This window comes from Condylura cristata, unplaced genomic scaffold (assembly GCF_000260355.1).
Source record: "Condylura cristata isolate star-nosed mole 26May11 unplaced genomic scaffold, ConCri1.0 scaffold00003, whole genome shotgun sequence".
In the NCBI taxonomy this organism is placed as follows: Eukaryota; Metazoa; Chordata; class Mammalia; order Eulipotyphla; family Talpidae; genus Condylura; species Condylura cristata.
The window spans coordinates 51,910,480-51,931,749 of record NW_004567104.1 but is presented as its reverse complement, the minus strand read 5'-3'; the positions used below and the strand labels follow the sequence as shown (position 1 = coordinate 51,931,749).

Sequence of the window (21,270 nt, the reverse complement as noted above, 5' to 3'; positions counted from 1 at the left end):
CACAGTAAAGAATCATCCTAATTTCCCTTTGATTATACAATCATCAGTGATTTTTTTTCTTTTTCTTTTCTTTTTTTTAAGGAAAGGCTTTTTGTTCTTTACTAAAACAACAACAAAAAACAACGTTTCTTGCATTTTGGCTTCTTTTCCACCCACACTGCTCTGTGACACTGTTAGGGTTTCTCATTTCTTCAGCGAATTAGCCTTAAAGCAAACAATAAAATAGCTGCTTTTCATTGAAAAAAAAAAAAAAAAAAGGGGGGTGTTTTTCTCACCCCACCACTACCCCCTCCTCCCCAACTCCTGGACTTCCTGCCCCAGTGGCGACACCCCTACATCCCCTCCCACTTCCTCCCCAACTCAGTTTCAGAGCTGTCTGCAAACTGGCTCCTGCTGTGCTGTTCATCTTCAGAGGTCGCTTACGACGGCACTAGGACCCAGGGAAGTCCCTGAGCGAGGTTCGCGGAAAGGCAGCCAGACTCCTCCTTATCTCCAGTGTCAAACTTGACATCAGCCTGCAAGCGGAGCATGGTAACTTCTCCAGCAATCAGAGCGCTCCCCCTCACATCAGTGGCATGCTTCATGGAGATATGCTCCTCTCACTGCCCTCTGCACCAACAACATGGATTGTCACCTCTCCATCCTTCTCCTTCTCAGCTGCTCTGTTCTCAGCTGCTTCGGGGAACTGATTCTCCAACCTTCCAATGAAGGTAAGCCAGGTACAGCGGCGCGCACAGCCCAGCCCCACAGGACTAAACCTTCTCAGAGCTCGTTCTCACGAAATCTTTTCAGGTCCTTAAGGTGTTTCAGAATAAAGCGGCTTGCTCTGAGAGTAAACTAAGATGTGCTTTTATTTTTTAGTTGTCCTTTCAAATACTTCAATAAGAGGCATTTATTGTTTAACCCGCAACTGTTTTTAATCTCTGCCAATTCAAGCATTTAACTTGTTTCGCTAATTTTAAGCAGATAGAAAGAAAGAAATATTCTTCACTTTTACAACCGGGATGTTAATTCCCAAATAGCCGTGGCAACATTTCATTTTCTAATTATGACCATATAGTAGTCTAGAAGTTTAAAAGAAAATGTCTAACCCTCCTTTCTACATTCTTTAGTATGATTAAAGGTAATGACAGGTTGTTCCTGCTTGGAGCATGGCATTTATGAATGAACTAAAGGGAAATCAATGTTTGTGGAAGCAGAGATGTGTGTGTGTGTGTGTGTGAGAGAGAGAGAGAGAGAGAGAGAGAAAGAAAGAAAGAAAGAGAGAGAGAGAGAGAAAACTGCTATGTGGAAGTGATATGTATCCCATCAGGCGAGTATGCTTTATGGTACAGGTTCTAATGAGCAGCATATGCCACATTAACATAAGTAATATTTGCAGGAATTACAATAAGCTTAGGTTGGATTCTCTTTGTTTAAGGACTTATTTACAAATAGGAGAATGATTTTAATGAATGGGAAAAGCTCCTGGGTAGTTATAGTAAATAACTGAATAGCAAATTAAGAAAGAATGTTCATATGCAGCAAATGGCATTTCCTTGAGGTTGGGTTATTTATTTTCGTTGGAATGGGCATTCATCTCTTTTTCAATGGATTAAAGTGCAAACCTAATACTGAGGACACCAATGTTTTCTATAAAATTGTCTACTTAATAGATTTCATTCCTTTTTCCTGTATGCCTTTTGTAGTGTATTCCTAATGCTCTGTGAATACAATCACTAACTCTTAAGACAAACTTCTCCAAAAAATTGATTGTTTTAAGCAACACACATTTGAATTTCTTCTAATCATTTGTAATTACAACAGGGAAACTAAGCAATTTACCAAACTGAATGATAGGTAAATAATACATTCCATATTATGTCACTTACTAGAAATATATATTGGCAAACCATATATTTGACATATGCCATTTCAGAAACACAAGCAGAATCTCAAATGGTTTAGAACTTTGTAATTAAATATAAAAGCTGTTTCTTGTATTTGGTGACCTACTTTCACTGCTAATAGAGCAGTTTAATTTCATTCTTTCCTTAGTGACTGCCTCTTATCAGTTTATCTGATTTTCATTAAGTTGTCTGTTTTCTTTTAATTGAGAAATTGAAAATTCTAAAATAAAAAGATCAAGATCATCTTACCTGCAGGTGACATTTTATTTTTACAGAACAAATTAAAATGTTTATTTGAAATTAGTGGCCAATCATTCCTCATGAGTGTAGAGAAGGAAAAAAAAAATTTGTATGAATAAAATATTAATGAGTTAAAATTAGTGTTTTTTAAATCTATTTCATTAGCGAAATTAAAGTATTGACAATAACTAGAAAAATTGTAATATTATCCCTACATTGTATGAAAAGTTGAATTTTTCTGGGTAAAATATGTAGATAATGGTTTTATTAAATTAATAACAGAGGCGTATAACTGAGGATGTTTTTTATACATAGAAAACATAACTTTTCACTAAACTGCAAAATCAAAAAATATCATTTAAGCACATTCACACCTAAATAAGATTTGTAATTGCTAATTTAATATAACAAATAAAATCAAATGAAATTGCTTTTAAATCACACCTGTGTTTGGGTATTTAGTGTATACACTCAGGTACACATTAACAATATGTATGTAGAAATGTAAATATACTTAGAAAACTTACAATTCCATTTAATTTGTTTTATAGAAGTTTATTATTCATGGAGTTATTCTTTCTAGATCCTATCTTATGGGTAGTGTCTCCTTCCCCTTCTGAGGTTGAAATTTTAAATAACTGATTTAACTATAGTGATATTTGAATGAGGTTTTAAATATTGACCCAATAGCTTGGATTTTAGTAGTTGAGATGTGTAACATAAAAAGTGTAAAATCCAAATAAATGTTGTGATTTCCATGAAATTCTTCTAATAACGTCAATTGAATAGAAAGCAATGCTTCTGAAAATCCATGTATATTATAGAAGGAAAAATAGTAAAATTAACCTCATAAACAAAGCTTTCTGACATTTTGAAAATGAATATGAAATAGCTGGTTACATTAAAAATACTATGGTCAAAAGAACATTTTTTAATACCTAAGAAATTTACTAGTAAAATTTATTAGAATTGATTCAATAATCTATTATGAAGTTAGGGACAATAGAATTAAAAGAGAACAAAATTAAGCCATTGAGTTAATTGCTAGAAACTTGTCCGTATGTATTTTATAATTTGATCATGAAATAGCAATATTGAAATGCCATGGGCTGATTAAAGAGAACAAAAATTTAGGAAAAGTTTAATCTTAACTTCCTTTTATAAATCCAGTTACAAATAACTTTATAATGTTCTTTCAAGAAAATTCTTCCAAATGATACTTTCTTTCACTGGGGCCTCCTCAATGATGATAGATTATTTGTAATTTCAATGATCACTTAAATGAAGGATTGGCCTATATGCTCAAGCAGGAACTCTATAAAAACTCAATAGAATTTTTTAAGATTTATCAGCAATCTCTGTTTATGTGACACTCCAAGAAATACCTCCTTCATGCATGATAAAATAGGATTGCTACACTGTGTATTATTAGGAAAGCTCATGCATTTATCCTGTTTCCATCCCAGCTGCTTGATGATCATGGGAAATAGAAATAATTGTGGAAAGACATTAAACACTTGATAAAAGGGGTGTGTCAACTTTTATTTATTCAATCTATTTTAACATTGGGTAAGATACCCTCTTTAAATACTTTTCTACATTTGAAGAACTCTGAGGCAGAATGCACTGCTTATTCATCAGTTCTTAGTATATTAAATCATTATGTCTATCTAAAACATGTTCATGAATAGATTAACATTTATCCACAGAGTTCTTCACTTTAGAAATCAGTTTCCAAAGTAAAAGTGAGCAGTTTTAGATCTACATATTTATATACTACTTATTTTGGAAGACTTTTATTGGCATGGGTAGGACACCAATTCTTTGAAATGTATTTCACTAAACATAAATCTCCTAAGTCCTAGAGTATATTATGTGGTTGTTTAAAGCTTAAAAGTTAAACTTGCAGATGAACAATATACATCCATTGAATATTAAGTGAATGCTGGGGACAATAAATGTTTAAATAATGGATTGTTCCATTTTAAATACTGCTATTAATTGCATCACTTTTTATATATAAACTCTTAGCCTCAAATCAAATACACTGAGATTTAAACATTATTAGAGAACTATCTTGTCCTCTTTATAGGCTTTTCTTTAGCATTTCCTTTTAATAGCATCTTATCATGGTAGACTAAATAATTGAATGCATTATACATTTTTGTAACTTAATAGCTCTTCTAATAGCTTACCCCTATATACCCTCCTCCTCTCCCTCCCTTATAACTGTGTTATTTGCCTGGAGGTAGGAGAAACCTTAATTTCACTATTTTATAACCCACAACAGTTAACACTTGACCTAGGTCATTAACAGGATTATCAGCAAATTTGTTTAAGCTTTTACTGACAACCTGAATTGCTAGGATAATATTTTGATTGTGCCGGAAAGAAACTTTTGTGACCTCTCAAAATCTATCATGAAATTCATTTATTCCCAATCTCTATCTTCCTATAAACTAATATTGATAATTATAATTCAAGTTAAGAAAATGTCCTCTTTGAGAGCCCCTATCCCTCACTATTACATCTCATGCACCACACTGTTCTAGTCCCTATCATATATGAGCAATTACAAACTTTTGAATAGCAAATATTCTGGCATTAATAATAGATTTATAAACACAACCAGCCTCCTTTCACTATCAACATTTTGAATTTTATACTTTTTAAATATTGGTTCTGTAGTTGATTCATTTTTTTGGGTCTATTTTAAGACAAAGACTATTGGATATATTTATAACTCAGAAGCAACTGGAACTATAAAAGGGAAACTACATATAATAAAACACCACACCACGTGTTAGATCCTGGTTGTGTTATATATATATATATAAAGTCATCCTTGCCATGAACTACTAGAAACTTGGAGTCATAATAAAAGCCACTTAATATATAATTAATATAAAAATTTTAGCAAAATGTTATACACAATGAGGATTTAAAGGATTTTTTTTAACATTGTGTAGTGAGTTTATGAAATTTCATGTGGAGTTTTTATTATTTGAATATTATTATGGTTTACTTGTATAAACAAGTTTATAATTTCACCTTGACTCCTAAGAAATTTATTTTTAAAGAATGGATTTAGTAGCATTATTTATCTTTACATATATGTCGTCTTCAATTTAATATTCAAATTTTGGTGTGTTTTTTAGGGGTCCCTCACTTTTAGTAGCTTCTCACAGTACTTACTATATAAATCTTCTTTAATGATAAAATTGATTTTGGAAACTTGGAATTTTTCTGAAACAAATATATGCAATTTTTAAATATCAAATAATCAGTTACATATGCAAAGGATTTTTAAAGGCAAAACATATTTCCACAGTATATTTGATTTACTAACTTCAATGCAAATGGAAACGGCAAGAACTGTTCTAGAAAGTTACATTTTCCAAGTCATAAAATCTTCAAGAAAATATTAATAAAACTTTCCACAAATCATCAAAACTCGATAAGTTCTTACAGACATTTACTTACTAAGAAATCTGTGATGTGGGTTACCTTTGATTTTAGTCATTTTCCAATGATTTTGTCTGGCATAAATACTGACTAGAAGGGGAAATATGTATTTCTTGGAAGAACACTAAGTTTTACAAATCATTCTGTCAAGATCTTCTATTTTGTTTATTTTTAATATACACATTTTTTTCCCTTTAAAACATTTAATAAAATGTGTTCTTTTAATTCTTGTCTGATAAAAGATTGAGAAAAACAGATGCAGGTGTTCCCATTCTGGTTCTGTTTTCAGAGATCTGGATTTTATCACCCAGAAGGGTCAAAGCAGGACTTTTACCAAGTGTGCAAGTAGCTTTCCACAGATTTTTTAAATAAAGGGTTGACTGGTGGTGTGAAATGTACTTGGTATTCTTCATCCAGGTGTACTGAAAACCATGGTTAGAAATATAATTCTCCAAAAATTGAAAACCTTGACTAATTCTTCAACAACTTTAGAAATAAAAGTAATGTTGTGACATTTACAATCTGTAAAGAATTCCAAACCACAATTGATTTAGGAAGACACTCAGGGGATTTAGAGTGTGGGTATGTGTGCACCCCTTAATTTCACTTTTTGGGTCTATTATCAGCTGCCTAGTATCAGGTAGTTCTTGGAATCTGGTGGAAGGCTTTTCCCAGGAATAGTCAAGTAAGCAAGCTTTAGTTTGCTCCTATCAGCTTTGAAATTAAAAAGGCTAGTTGATAGCAGCAACAACAAAAAACTCTTTAAAGTGATTTTTAAAGTTGATTAGAAAGATGGAGAGGTAGAGAAGTGCAAAGATTCTAAAATTAATATTCGCATATAATCCTTTGCTTAAAAATATTTATTACTTAACGTTTTTTAAATTAAAGCCCTGCATATTTGAAAATGGGGGGGCGGTGTACAACTTTCTCAGATTTACACACTTCTAATTTTTTCCCCAGAAGAAAATATTTTACCTAGGTTTTTTTTTTTTTTTTTTTAAGAATGTAACTCCCACCCCCTTACCTCCATCGCCCTTGCCCCCCATGCACACCCTCTTAGATACTTGGGCGAATGCATGTGGACGTTGGATAGAATCAAAACCAGTTCAGCTAATAAAGCCTCCAACTAGGAGTTACATTATTAAACTGGGGACCCTGAGAGTGGAACCCCCCTCCTCCCTTCATTCTCTAAACCATGTCCTGCTGTTCCAGTCAAAGCAAAGGGTGAAAATCCACATAATCTAAACCAACATGGTGAAGCCAGAATAATAAGCCAGGAAGGCGAGAGGGGGGTGAGGGGGACAAGTGGCAGCCCTGGACAAACTGCTGGGAACCTCAGACATGGACTAGGGTGGCCGCAGGAGGGGCTGTCTCGCTTCTTTGCCTTCCAGTCACACCTCCCACATTCAAACAAACGCGTTATCGATTAAATGTGAAGAACAGGCCAGGAGACATCTGAGCAAGAAGTAGGACTTCAGGGTAAGGGAGGTAATGAGGCAGGAGAAATGAGCAGGCGCGCCGGCTGCCACCACACCCACCACTAGGGCGTCTGACCGCAAATTCTTCTTCGCCACTAGTGCCAGCCTCTGGGGCTGTGGGAAAACGGGATCTCTCAACAATTCAGTACTCTTCACTCCGCTTCGGGTTAAAATTCAGAACAACCCAACTCTGGGTGCGCGAACCCCAGTCCAAGCGCTCCGGGGGCCGACGGGTTCAGTGTAGCGGCCAAAATGTGTTGATCATTGGTGGCGAGCTGGCCCTGGCCACCCAGGTGGGGACCAGGCGGGCGGTGGGCGAACTCCCAGCCCGGACTACTAGCTGAGGCTACGACCTGGCGGCGGGTCCGGGCGCTCAGCCGGGCGGAGGCTGGAGCGAGCCTGATCGCGAGAGTGCCAAGTTCGGCGGAAAGCGGCGTTGGGAGGAGACGCGGGCGGCCCAGAGGCAAACGTGCGCCCTCTGCCTGCTGCCGCTGAGCTGCTGGCGCGGGAGTCGCGCGTCCCGCCCGCCACCTGGACTCCGCAAATCTGGGTGGAGGTCCCGCCCTGAGCGTGTGTGCGGCTCCGCCGGCCTGGCGCAATCCGGCTTCCGCAGATTTTGACCCGAGGTGGACGTGGCACCCCCTTTCCCTAGTCACCATTAGCCAGCCTGTCCAGCGTGGTGTGAGACGGTGGCGGGGTCCCTTTCCACCAACTTCTCCGACTACTCAGGTGACTGATGGAGAAGGGGATTGAGTTCTGCAGGGTTCTCAAAACTCCCTGCGGCGTTGGGTACTCTCGGCCAGCTGGGCTGCGAAAAACTAGAGAACTCAGAAGTCCAGTTGCCTCGGGCTGCTGTCTGATTCCACCTCTTTGCTACAGCTTGATTTTTCAGATTGTCTCCTCTCCACAGTCTTGATCACTGCACTAAAGCTAAATCTTGTGTGCTTTCATTTTTTTTTTTTTAAGTCACCTGTTAATCCTACCTCTTAAACCTCTCCTATTGAACCTGTTTTGAAAGGTAAGGGGAATGTTCCATCATCGTCTCCTCTGTGCAAGTTGAACATTACTTGTCAACAGTCCCATATGAGATTTTGGGAATAAACATGAGAAGGGTCAGAGTTGTTTCTTGCAGCGATGTTACCAGCACAGGTTAATATATAGTGGTTTCATACGTTTCTGTGGTTGTGTCCTAACTTCAGTGTCTTATTCACAAAAGAGAGAACTTTAAATTCAGCGCTTCCGAAACTAAATATAGCCTCATGACCACCTTTGAGCTAATTGCACATAGTCCTGCTGACTGGGAATATTTCTAACAATGTATCACTCACTCACTGGACTTCAGTTATCATTAAACTAATCCCAAAACAGATATGATGACATTGTTACAAAGCAAGGAAACTGAGAAAAGTAATTGTAACAAAGCAGTGACTGCTTTAGTCTTTGTCTTTAATTTTAACCTCTTCTGTTATGCTTTTCTGGCACTAAGATGCCTGTGAAGCTGTTCAGGAAAATGTATATCTTTCGATTATGCAAGAATTCTTTTTTGGGAGGGAGGTATTTTAAGAGTATTTGGAATGTTAAATTTTAATTCAAAGTACTTTCCAAAAAGTATTTCGAAGACTACTTCAGAGAAATTGTGAAGCAATTGTCAATATAATCTGAAAATGATTATTTAGTGTTTTATATCATAAAAAATGAAGTGAATTAACTACTGTACTAGTCATAGAGATCAGTAGTGAGGGAAAACCAAAAAATGGTCTAAAAGAGATTTTGGTCTTTGTGGAATCTTTTTTTCCATTTAAAAGATAATTTGTAAATAATTTAAGATGAGAAAAATTACATGAATTATCTCCTTTTCACAGAAAACACTGTACTTTATTTAAGTGCAGGTATTGAGAGAAGGTAGCTAACCTAAGGTTTTGAAAGGTAGCAAATTAAATTGGGGGCAATTATATTTTTCATGTGGGTATTTCAGCACATATGTTTTGCATTAATTGCTGCAATAAATTCTGTTAACCTGGCAAAGAACAAAAATAGCATATTGATGACATCAGGCTTCCAAATCAAAAAGCTGCTTTTAGGATCTTGCTTTCTTCACTGTAATATGCAAAAAAGAAAAGTTTTCTAATGTGTTATCTTTTATGTTTCCAATTAATGATCCTACCACTCTGGCTGTTGGAACACTTTCCATGAGTAAAAAGTAAAGGCTTAGCAACAAACTTTTATTGTCTAACTTCCGGAATCAGTAACTACTTTTGCATTACTTAATCTTTAAAATTAATATCTGAGTTTGTATAAATTTCTCATATCAGAAAGATATGAGAAAGTCTCCAAACTGAATTGCTTCTTGTTTTAAAATAGACAAGCTTAATTAAAACCTTGGCTTATTTCACAAGTTCTCAAGAAGGAATGAAACAAAAGGAGAAAACTGGTTTAACTTTATTGTTGACAAAATATACTTAACATAAACATGTTGTCATCTGAAATTTCTACATATTCATTAAGAAGAGGTTCATTTATTATCTTCTAAATAATTCTTAAGAAAGATAGATGAATGAACTCAATATGTCCAATAAAGGGCAGCACTCCCTCACTCCACTCCCCAATTCCCTTGATAAAAATAAAAGAACCAAATTTTAATTTTGCCAGTGATAAAGGTAATTGATTTCCCATCAAGATGAAATTCCAACATCCTGTTGCCACTTTAGGGTAAATACGGGAAATAGAACAACTTGTTGATAGATAACATTCTCCCCCCCCCAATTTCCAAAACTAATTGAGCAGTTAATAAAATCTATAGACTTTCAGAAGTTTTTATTGTATATAATAACAATTTTCACACTGGGGAGAAGTTAGCCTGGGAAGCTGATTTGCAATGGCTTCCACGTGGCTTATTTTAATAATCCTCTGGGAAGTGGAACACTATTGTATGTGCACATGTGACTGGGTGTCGCTGTGTCAGCCTGTGGCACTGACTGTGTCCCCTTACAAAATAGAGCTATTGTCACTCTGCAGGTACAATTGTATGGATGAATTTATACCATTTGCAATCGAGGTGGTACACATTCTGCTTTTCTGAATTAAAGATCAGTGATAAAAAATAAAAGAGTACTTAATTCTCCCCAGGTGAACTCCTGGTAAAACACAGTGTTCAAAGGAAGTACACGCTAGAATAAAGTCCAAATTATGCTTTTTCCTTTCAAATACCAAAGTTACTTATGGAAAATTTTAACAGAATGTGCAAAATTGGCATCATTACAGAAACTAGAATGAGACATTAAATTAAATATGTAAACACCTTCAAGTTGATTGAAGTTAACTATTGCAAAATATTGAAAGTGTCATTAAAGAGGTGAAAAGGGGGAACTGTATTTTTCTCTTGGTTTATTTTAGCAATCTGGTTTCTCAGAGATAAGCTAATACTCATTTACATTACATAACTCAGAAAAGATAAACTCAGACCTTTTATAGTGTTTTTGACATTTCAGATATGAGATTATAATGTTTTGATAGTCCTTAATTTTGAAGAAAGATTTGTGGTCATCTAACTGAATAAGTTAGTCTGTGCTTACAATGATAGTTTCTCTAGATTTTGAGGTACAACTCCTTCCTTAAATATTTGTCATTAAATAAGGAAATTTTCTCTTACATTTGTTTTTACATGTGGTCCATCATCTTCCCTGAAGTTGGAATGTCTTTTTAAAAAACTTACATAGAATTAGAGTAGAAAATAAAAAAAAAATGTGTAACATTAGTGTCATTTCTTTATATTTCCTTTGGAAATGATGCCTAATCTGTGTTTGTCCAGGTTTGTAAGAGGTTCACTTCCCTAACCCAGTAGTTAAAATTTTAGAACCCTAAGTTTAAGTACTTAAACCATTAAAATGAATCTGAAAATCACTTGTAGTTTATACTTACCAAACAGTGCATACCTGCAGAGTAGCTGCTTACTAGATTTTGGAAATTAGTGTTATTGTCAAGGGTGTGCTCTGTGCCACTGAAGTTAGTAACTCAAGTGGGGCAGAGGGACACAGATGTCTACTTTCATCAGAAAAACACCTTAATATAGGTATATAAATTACAAAAAAAAGCATGAAATGGGTATTCAGAGAAATGTGCAGTTAGCAACCCAAAACAGAGCCCCTTTGGGTGCAGAAAGGAGTTTTTAAAAATAAATGTAAACAATCATAATAATGAGTTAGTAAAAACAAAGGGAAGGAAATTATATGACTTTCCTAATTTCAAATGGTTAGGATATATATAACCCAGATATTTTTTCACTGCTTATATCTAGAAAAATTTAAAAATATTTTGTATGAATGCATAACTATATATGTATATATAATTATAAAGCACTTTTGAAAGAACTGTATATCAGTAATAGCTATTTCAATAAGCATTTATCTAACATCTGTGTGAGTACATGCATACACATGTGTATTTGTGCATGTAATGGAAACACATGTGACTGAATAGCAAAAAGAACCACAAAATGGATGTATACACTTAAATTATTACACATTATTATATTAATATGTTACATTATTATATGCAATGTTATACAAAATAAATATATACAGAACTTTTTTTGTAGGTCTGTCTCCATTAGAAAGAAAACCCACAATGAAAATTTTTTATTTCTACCTTCTCTTCCAGTGATTAGTAAAATATTTTCTATCACCAATATTAATGGTTTGATACTTTCCTTTGCCATACACTGCTAAGGCTGAAGAGATTTGACTATCTGATAAATGTGTAGCACATCATTTGACCCTTTGTGGACACATAAAGACACAGATTATACTTTGAGGAGTATTTGTATATATGTGCGTGTGTCTAGGCATCAGTCCTTATATATGAGAAAGACTAAACATGTTTTTTTTTTCCAGAATATAATGAAATGAAAGCTATGTCTCTATTTTAACTTTTCAGAAAATTAAGCCAAATGCAGTTATTTTGCAAGGAGCTTCTTTTGAAATAAAGTCATATTTTATGACATAAAAGTACATTAAATAAATTTTATGATTTTTAAATCAAGTTTCATTTCATTACTATGTGTTTATAATGCTCTGTACTAAAATTTTGTATCCTTATATTTATATCAAGGAATACTTTTATTGTAAAAAAAATTATATTAGAGTTGTTTGGGGGGACAATCTGCTTATTCTCTTCCCTGTTGACAGTCAGCAAACTCTGTGACAAAAGTCATCAGGTAGCTTTGGTTTAGTACTTGTACATTAATAAGCAAGTACTAAAGCATTTTATGATATGATATGATATAAAAAAATACACCAAGACAGTCTGAATTTATGGTGTGAACACAAAATGAACAATGCTAACCTTTGAGGATCTATTTGCCTTAGTATATAATTTCACGATTGAATAATATACTTGCAATTTTCACCTTTTAATCTGTCAAAAAAAAAAACTTTGAAATTGGTAATAAAAAGTTGTTCTGTTATTTCTAGAAGACTTCAAAAATCCTAAAGATGTGCCAGAAAAGGATACTGTCTACATCATTATAAATGTTCTGCATTTGGTAGCTTTTATATTTTGAGAAACACATTTCCCTTGTCTGAGTGATTCATAATCTTGGTTAGCAATGCACAGAAATAAAGAGACCTGCTATTCTAGGGACTGTGGCTAAAGCTGAGGTGGTTAAGTGCAGTAAAACTTCACTGACAACAGTACATTCCCCCTTGGTTATGTGAGAAGATGATTTTCTTGCAAGAGCATGTTCACTGGTGCTGGTGTCAGTATGATTTCTCTGAATAAAATAAAAAAAAATTTTACATTTTGGAAGCAGCTTGAGTTTACGTTCACTGAAATGCCTATGTTTTGACCATTCAGGTCATAAAAAAAAAAAAAAAAAAAAAAAAAAAAAAAAAAAACACAGACACCATGAGACTACTCATTTGATTCCAAGAAATTTTCCCTATTGTTGGCGAAGGTGGAGATAAGACAGTTACCTAGATTTATTCTATAGTTAAAACCTAGACAGAAGTCAATCCACAGCTATTGCCAGGAGGAAAAGTTCATAAGGAAGAATGAGTTGGTAGTATATCACCTTGTTCAGCTATCTGCTCTTATAGCATATATATTAGACATTGAGACACCATGTGACAAAAGCAGTTTTTCACAAAAATGTCTAGCAGAATTTTCTTTTTAATTTTTGCATATTGATTTTAACTGGCCAAGTGATACTCTTAAGTTAATATTTCTATGCACAAAATGAGTATAATATTTTCCATAGTCTACACAAGGTTTATATGCAAAGAAATAATAGACTTTCATTTAAAGGAGTTTTTATAATTTTCAGTCTGTGAAATACAAATTTAACTAAATCTACTGAAAACTATTTTAATTATTTCGAGGTTGGAGTATATATGACTAGGAAGTCTTCAACTAAGAATATGTTAACCACAGTAAATAAAAGATGTATGGAAATGTGTCAGTCAATCTTTAACTTCTCTAAATTTCTTCTTAATGGCATACTTTGATCTATATAGCATAACTGAATTGTTGGGCCTTGGTGGACTTCTGTGAGAAAACATTTCCCCATTGTTTGATCCCTTATTATGGTTAACCTGAGTACAACACAGAGAATTACAGCATGAGAAAAAATGTGTTACTCTTATCATTTTCTTGTATTTGTAATGTTTCCATATAATCTAGAAGTTAAATAAAGGGCCCTGCTCTATCTGTAACCTAGAGCAAAGTTAGCTTTCTAATCATAACAAATAGTGTTGAAAAAAAAAAGGAGTATAAGCAGTAGGCAAGAAATTTGGGAAAATATACAGTGATGGTGGGAACAAAGCAAGGTCTCATCGAGGATGGTTTTGCTTTCACTGTATGATTTCAGAGCTATTTGCAATTGGCTATAAAGTCACCTTAAAACTGGAGGTTTTGCAAACATCTATTTTTGTAGGGGTCTGACATGCTGTAGTCATTAATCACTACAGTTCACCTTGAAATGATTATCTGATACTTTTTATAAGTTGGTGCTTTCATAAAATACATCTATAGAGTTACCACAGAATATATTGTGTTATTATATAATCAAAAAGATCCCACTTCAGTAAATAGTTGTGACATACAAGTTTAAAAATTATTTTGGTACTGTCTGTACATTTGTAGAATTTAACATACAAGATCGAATATTAGTTTAAGTGTTAGTCATTCTAAATAACCCAGTCATTCTAAATCAGTTAGTCATTTTAAAATGAACTAGAACTTTGAAATACACTTGAAAGAATCTTGTCATTTTAATAATATGTAAAACTCCAGAAGTTTATATATAAAGTTTTAAATATATCCTTACTAACTGGGAACATGTTTCTTTCATCCTGAAAATATTTTTACTATTTTAAATTGGTCAGGAAAATTCTTAGGTGGCTATGACCAAGTTTTGGTCATCACTGAAAATCTTAATTTAATGACTGAGTGTTTTCAAAAGCTTAAAGCATTCTTAATGGCAAGAAAGGAATGTGGTGTACAATCTTGGTACAAATGATTCTTCATGATGTTGTCAATGCAAATGTGCACAGAAACACATTTGGTTGTCTTACTCCATTATGATGGAAGATAAGAAGGAAGACAGAATAAGATTCTTGGGCATCAAAAAGCCACAGCCCAGCTCTGTGAGAAAAAAAAGTTAGGATATATCAGGGGCAGGAATGACACCAATCTTTCCTACTTGTCAGAAGTACTTATAAAATATTGGAGTCAATTTACTCTTGACCTCTTTCTTACCCCTTTATTCCAGTCTGCACGTTCTAATTCCCATCAGGCACTACACTTTCTCTTAATCAAAAAAAAACCTCATTTTAGTGCCTATCTCAATGCCAACTCACTGTTTTTGAAAATAAACCCCATCATCTATTCATTTTTTAAGGCAACAAGACAATACAGAATAGAGAATATAAAAGAAATATTCATAACCTTGTCCACTCAGATTCCTGTGACCTCCAGTTTTACCAAGAAATTCTTATTTATATCTCATTTCCAGTAGTCATAACACTTAAAAGTGTCTATTTAAGTAACTTTTATTTAAAAAAAGTTAATTTAGTGTTCTCCCTACTGGCACAACAGGTTAAAGTGCACCACTGTGAAACTATTCACAGCCACTGCAACAAAAGTTGAATCCCCTGCCAGATAGGTGACCCACATGGCGCGGCAGACCTCTCCTGACCTGCCTGCTGCTCCCCTCAGCAGTGTACTTCAGTCAGTCTGTCTGTTCTGCTCCCCGGTCTGTCTCTGGTGAATCTTCTCACTTCATGCACTTCTGGCCTATATCCCAGTTCTACTACACATAAATAAATAAACCTTTTAAGAAAAGTTAATTTAGGCAACCTTTCTCTGAGGAAGAAATACCCTGAAATGAATGAAATAGGATGTTGCCTCCTGCAAATAGAAAATGCTTGGCTATCCCACCACTAGAATAAAAAATCTGTAAGGGGTAATTTATACTTTGATAAATTACTTGGCAAGAGGCAGTCATTAAAAAACTAAGCTACCCATATATTCTCACTTAACTTTAAAAATGGTGTCCTGAATCTTTATTATTAAAATTCACAATTCTGAACTCAGTTTTTCAATATTTGAAATAAATAATCCACGTTACAAATTGCTGCAAAAACTCAAACTACAATATTACAATATTTGTGTATTATAATCCTATCTGCCTATTTGCTCTGCTCTAGTATTTGGATAATGGCACCACTTAAAAAGGAATTATAGGATTCCACTTTTTTTTTTAACTGTATTAATTTTACTGAGGTGACATTGGTATACAGTATCTATATCTAAATGTCTATCGACTGACTGGCCAACTGGCTGATCTAATTAGTACCTACCTACCTACCTACCTACCTATCTAATTTTAGTGGGGGTTGACAAAAACACTGGTAACCAAGGACCTTGCTTGTAGGTCTAAGATACTGAATAACAAGGCAAGATTTAACCAATATATCCAGCGGAATACTTTTTCTTCTTCTTATCTCAATTATGCTACACTCAGATTGCTATACAACAGATTACTGAACACTGGGATATAAATTTCAACCTCTTTAGTGCTCAGATTTCTTAAAATGTGTTATATGGCTACAAACAAAAGACATATCTTTTTAAAATTTATTTAATACAATAGTTTATTTTTATATCATTTGGTGCCTTTTTCCATCTTAGTTGTAATCCTCATGGGCTTCCCATCACCAAATCACCCATGTGCCATCACCATAGTCCAGTGCTCTCCCCCCCTCAACCCCATTTTTTATCCCATTCCCACTCCACCCCCATAAAATGTCTCTAGTATATAGTTGTTCATTATTGTTATTATTTTCTCCCCTGGTCATTTATACCCCTGCTAAGAGTGAAACCATCTGGTATTTTTCTTTTTCTTTCTGACTTATTTCACTAAGAATGATCCCTTCCAGCTTCATCCATGTTGAGTTTATTTATTTATTTATTTATTTTGATTGCTGAGTAATATCCCATGTACTGCATCTTTTTAATCCAGTCATCTACTTTTGGGCATTTGGATTGATTCCATGTCTTTATGATTGTAACTAAAGCAGCAATAAACATGGGGGTGCAGGTGTCTTTTTACAACAGTGTTTTTGTGTCTTTTGGGTAGATACCTAGGAGTGGGATTGCTGGGTCGTAGGGAAGCTCCATGTTTAGCAGTTTGAGGAACCTCCAGTTTTCCATAGTGGTTGTACTAGTTTGCATTCCCACCAGCAATGCAGGAGAGTTCTTTTTCTCCACATCCTCACCAACATTTGTTGTTGCTAGTTGTTTGAAGATGTGCCATTCTCACTGGGGTAAGGTGGTATCATTGCAGTTTTAATTTGCATTTCCCTTATTACAAAAATGTTGAACATTTTTTCATATGCTTGTTGGCAGTCTGAATTTCCTCTTTGGAGAAGTGTCTGTAGAAGACATATTTTAAACATAAAGGAAATGCTTTTAAAAGTGTTTGATGTTATTCTTTTCTACTAGGACATATATTTAGAAATCAAAATACATTTCAAAAGTCAAAATATACCTGTCTTTGATTAATACATTAATTTTATAAGAACAATTAATGTGTATAGGATTTTATAAATTCATAGTGGCTTTAAATACATTTGCATTACTTGATCAGCACAACAACATTGTGAGATAAAAGACAGCAGAATCAGAATTGTGAATAGTGCTGAGAATTTTGTTTTCCTCATTCACGCTAAATGGAATGCAATAAAAATTCATTTTGTGAGTAAATACAATACATTCAATTATCTGTTGTTCTTATTTTAATTGACAGTGTCATATTGTTCCTTTTAGTTTAGCTGCCCTCTTTTGAGGAGAAACCAAATGCTGATGTGGTTAATTCACTGCTTTCTTTCTCATGAATATCATCTGAGAAAACTTAAAGCTTTTAATTTTTGAGTTAACAAGCAACATCCAGTGAGTAATTTACTAAATGGAAACAATACTCATCTTTCCTTTGCTTCACACACTTTTTTCCCTTTGATTACTATATTGAACTTAAATCAGCCATTAACCTTAGCATATGGGTTGACATATTCATCATTTAGTACATATTCAATTACTACACACAAAAAATACATTTAAACATCTAGAGGCATTACAAATATGATACAATGATTTATAATTTTGGCATTGTAAATTCTATGCAAAATCTTTTTTTTTTTTTTAATTCTGAAAAATCAGCTGATGTCTATAATAGAAACAAGTGATAGAACTGGGTATGTCTTTATCAGAATGAACGTTGATAACAAAGTTTAAAGATGAAGATGGATTCTCATATTTCCAAAAATTTTCTAGCATTGATTAATTTGAAGTATTATCTGCTACATTATGTAATTGGTAAAGCTTTATAAAAGTCATTTTCAAAAGAAAACTTCAATATAATAAAGCATTCTATTAATTTCCTCACTGGATATCCTGGAAAATAACTCCACTGTGGCGATTACACTTTGCAGGCCATACAGCAGTTATGGGATAGCCAGATATTCTCTATTTCTATTTAATTCTAGACAAATATAATGACTTCTCAGTATTATTTTTTTTTATAAACTCTTTAATCATTATGGAATTAAAGTGTAAAGGTTAATTGTATATGTTTTTCTTTCACTAATAAACTTATAGAATCTAACTTTGAGAATTTCATCATTTTTTAAGTTATGGTTTGGAAACTTTCACACCTAATGAATTTATTATTAACCAGCTAACCAAATGTATACCTTTAAACTTATATAATGTTATAATGTAATGCTACGTCAATAAATCTTTTTTATATAGTGCTTGGTAATTTGGAATTCAAATATTTATTATGTATATTATATACTTTTTGTTAACAGTGTATATGGTAAATATTTCCTTGTTCTGAAGCTAATTGGGATGGTAAAAGAAAAGATGAAATGTTATTTTTTCTTGTATCAGAAAACACCTTTTTGAAAACACATGGAAATGTTGAATAGTATGTGTAATTAACATTGTCTTAAAGATAATGTTCTCTTTTTGTACTTATTGACTCAGCTGCTTAGTATATGCTAATATATACACATATTCAATGCAAATGTTAGCTACATCTTCCCATTAGTCAACAGAAGAAGTATTTTCCATTTTAGAAAAGAGTATCGTAAAACCAGTTTCCATTATTTGACATCAAAAATCAAAGTGATCTTTTTGTTTTAATTAAACTAAACCATTTTATAGTTTAATTTCTAATTCAATAAAAGTTAATGTTCTGTTAAAAACAGATTATTTGCCTTTCTCATTCAATACTTTATTACAAGTGCAACACCATGATACATTCCATTATTCATCACACATTAAAATAACCAGTACAAAGTACTATGTAGAAGATTGGAAGCTCTGGGTACTGAAACTGCTTACATATGTAAAGTCTAAAATAGGCAATACCATTAAACACACACTTGCTTTGATTTCTCCTTAAATTCGTAGTCAGACATTTTGTTACACACAAGTATACAATTTATACAGTTCTTAAAAATATGTATTAGAAAGTAATTATGTTTGCTATTTGTCCATGGACAATATGAAGATGTCATATCAAATATGCCAAACAGGAATATTGATTCATTATGTATGTATGTATATTTGAAAAATTAATCCATAGTGAAATCATATATATATATATGTGAAATCATAGTGAAACCATATATATATATATATATATATATACATATATATATATTCATCAGATTTAATGTGGTGTTAATATAATGTTGTTTCCTATTTTATATTTTATTGTATCTCTTCAAATCTATAATTATTACATCAAAATTACTATCAATATATTTAGAATATTAACCTCTTTGTAAGCAAACAGCTTATCAAAAGTCAGTGAAACTTTTGATGTTAATGTTCTCTATGATTGCTTTTGTTATATAATCCTTCATATCTTCATCATCCACTACTAGTGAAAATCATCAGTCCTATATTTTGAACATATTGTTATTATGTGAGCAACAGTCAACATTAACTTTGTCGGTATTTTTTTTTTTTCTTTTAGTCAATCTACTGGACTCAAAAACAATTCAAGGGGAGCTGGGCTGGATCTCTTACCCATCACATGGGGTGAGTTCAATAAGCTGTTGAATCAAGATTCTATCCATTGCTTCTTTTAGGGAGCATAAGTTATTGGTATGTTTTCCCAAAGAAAATTATTGTATGTCTTCTGACAAGTTATGCTTACTAGTATATTTAGTACATGGAGTAATACAGCCACATATTAGTATCTAGTGGAACTAATGAGAAATTTGAAGACTTTTCCTTCTGATTTTATCAAGTGCTTGAACAAAATATTTAATTTAATTATTAATGACATTATGCAGATGAGTTATTTGTTTGTGATGTGATCAGAATAGGTAAATTAAGAAGATATTCCACACTGCTTCAGTAATGTAAAAATTGTGTTTTGGAGATTTATAGCCTTTAAAAACATGGCGACTGTTTCAAATAGTGTTGTATATATTTGTCAACAGTATAAGCCTCTGTCTCCTCCTTAATGTCTTTGTTTAAAATATCTGCAGCTTCTCTAGATCAGTTTAAAACTATGGAATTTTATTTAGACAAAACCTGACTGCCATTAAACTGTAAATTTTTTATGTACTTGTAGTAATTTATCTTGCCAGACCCAGATCATTCAGACATATGGTTTTTTGGTGACAGAAATGTTTATGATGAGCCTTTTGCATGAATTTTTTTTCTTTTTTCAGAAAAAATTGTCATACATTTGCAATTTGTTGTTCCTACAATCCTGTAAAATAAATGCCTGAATATCTTTTTTTTTGCTTCCAAATACAACTTGTGGAAAATGCAAAGTAGTATTTTGAAATATTTGTTATATGAACACATTTAGGTATTTCTTTTCCTTTACCGCTAGTCCTCTTTTCAAAGAAGTTATACTTATTTTCACTTAGCTTTGTGGTACAATCTTCAAATTTTTGTGTCTAGGCATACTAATTTTTAAGGTACTTCCAGCTTACTCTTTGCCAGGGGATGTTTTACATCATGGATACTTCATCTATCTGTCATCTTTGCATCTGCTTCTCTTTCTGGTACACCTTGACATTGACAGAAGGCCAAAACCCATCACATAATCAGGCCTTCGTTAGTTGCTTTGGAGGGGAAAGTATGAAGTAAGCCAGGATTCATTTTTCCCAAAGGTGTAAAAAGAATCAAATAATTAGGATAAGAGAACATCCTGCTTGTCATAAATAGTGAATCAAAATTGAGGGTTGAGCTGGAAAACTTCTTCAAAACCAATTATTCAAAAATTAAACCTAACTTAAATCTTGATCTTAGAAATTTGAGATTTGTATTATTCTAGCAGATAACATGCCATAGAAACTTGCTGCATAAAGATCTATGAAAACAAAAAAAAAACTTCAGTGACATTTTATTAAAAATGTGTGTAATTTTTTAAATAACAAAAAAATTAATGTGCATCAAAGCAACAATCTATCTCATATTTTTCTTATAAAGAAGGCATAAAGTACTCCCATTTCTGTATGGTGAGGATTTGGGGAAATGTCTTCATTTACCTTGACAATGTTCCATTTTTGATGTGGGCCAGAGCTTGCCTGGATTTCCATGGGTAGCTCAGGCCCTCTGTTCTCACTTGTTCTGGCACAGTGTGGTACCTGGGTCTCCACACTGTAGAGAGC

The 21,270-nt window shown here is 33.4% G+C and overlaps 1 protein-coding gene across 1 annotated transcript in view; it reads left to right on the top strand.

The window, feature by feature from the left end:
- The first annotated feature begins 407 nt into the window (after positions 1–407).
- The window catches only part of EPHA3 (EPH receptor A3), a 281,424-nt gene continuing 260,561 nt past the window's right edge, over positions 408–21,270 (top strand). Inside the window, exons 1-2 of the mRNA XM_004675278.2 lie at positions 408–710; positions 19,614–19,678. Coding sequence (XP_004675335.1) covers positions 623–710; positions 19,614–19,678 — 153 coding nt within the window. The 5' untranslated portion in view covers positions 408–622. The remainder of the gene's footprint in view (positions 711–19,613; positions 19,679–21,270) is intronic.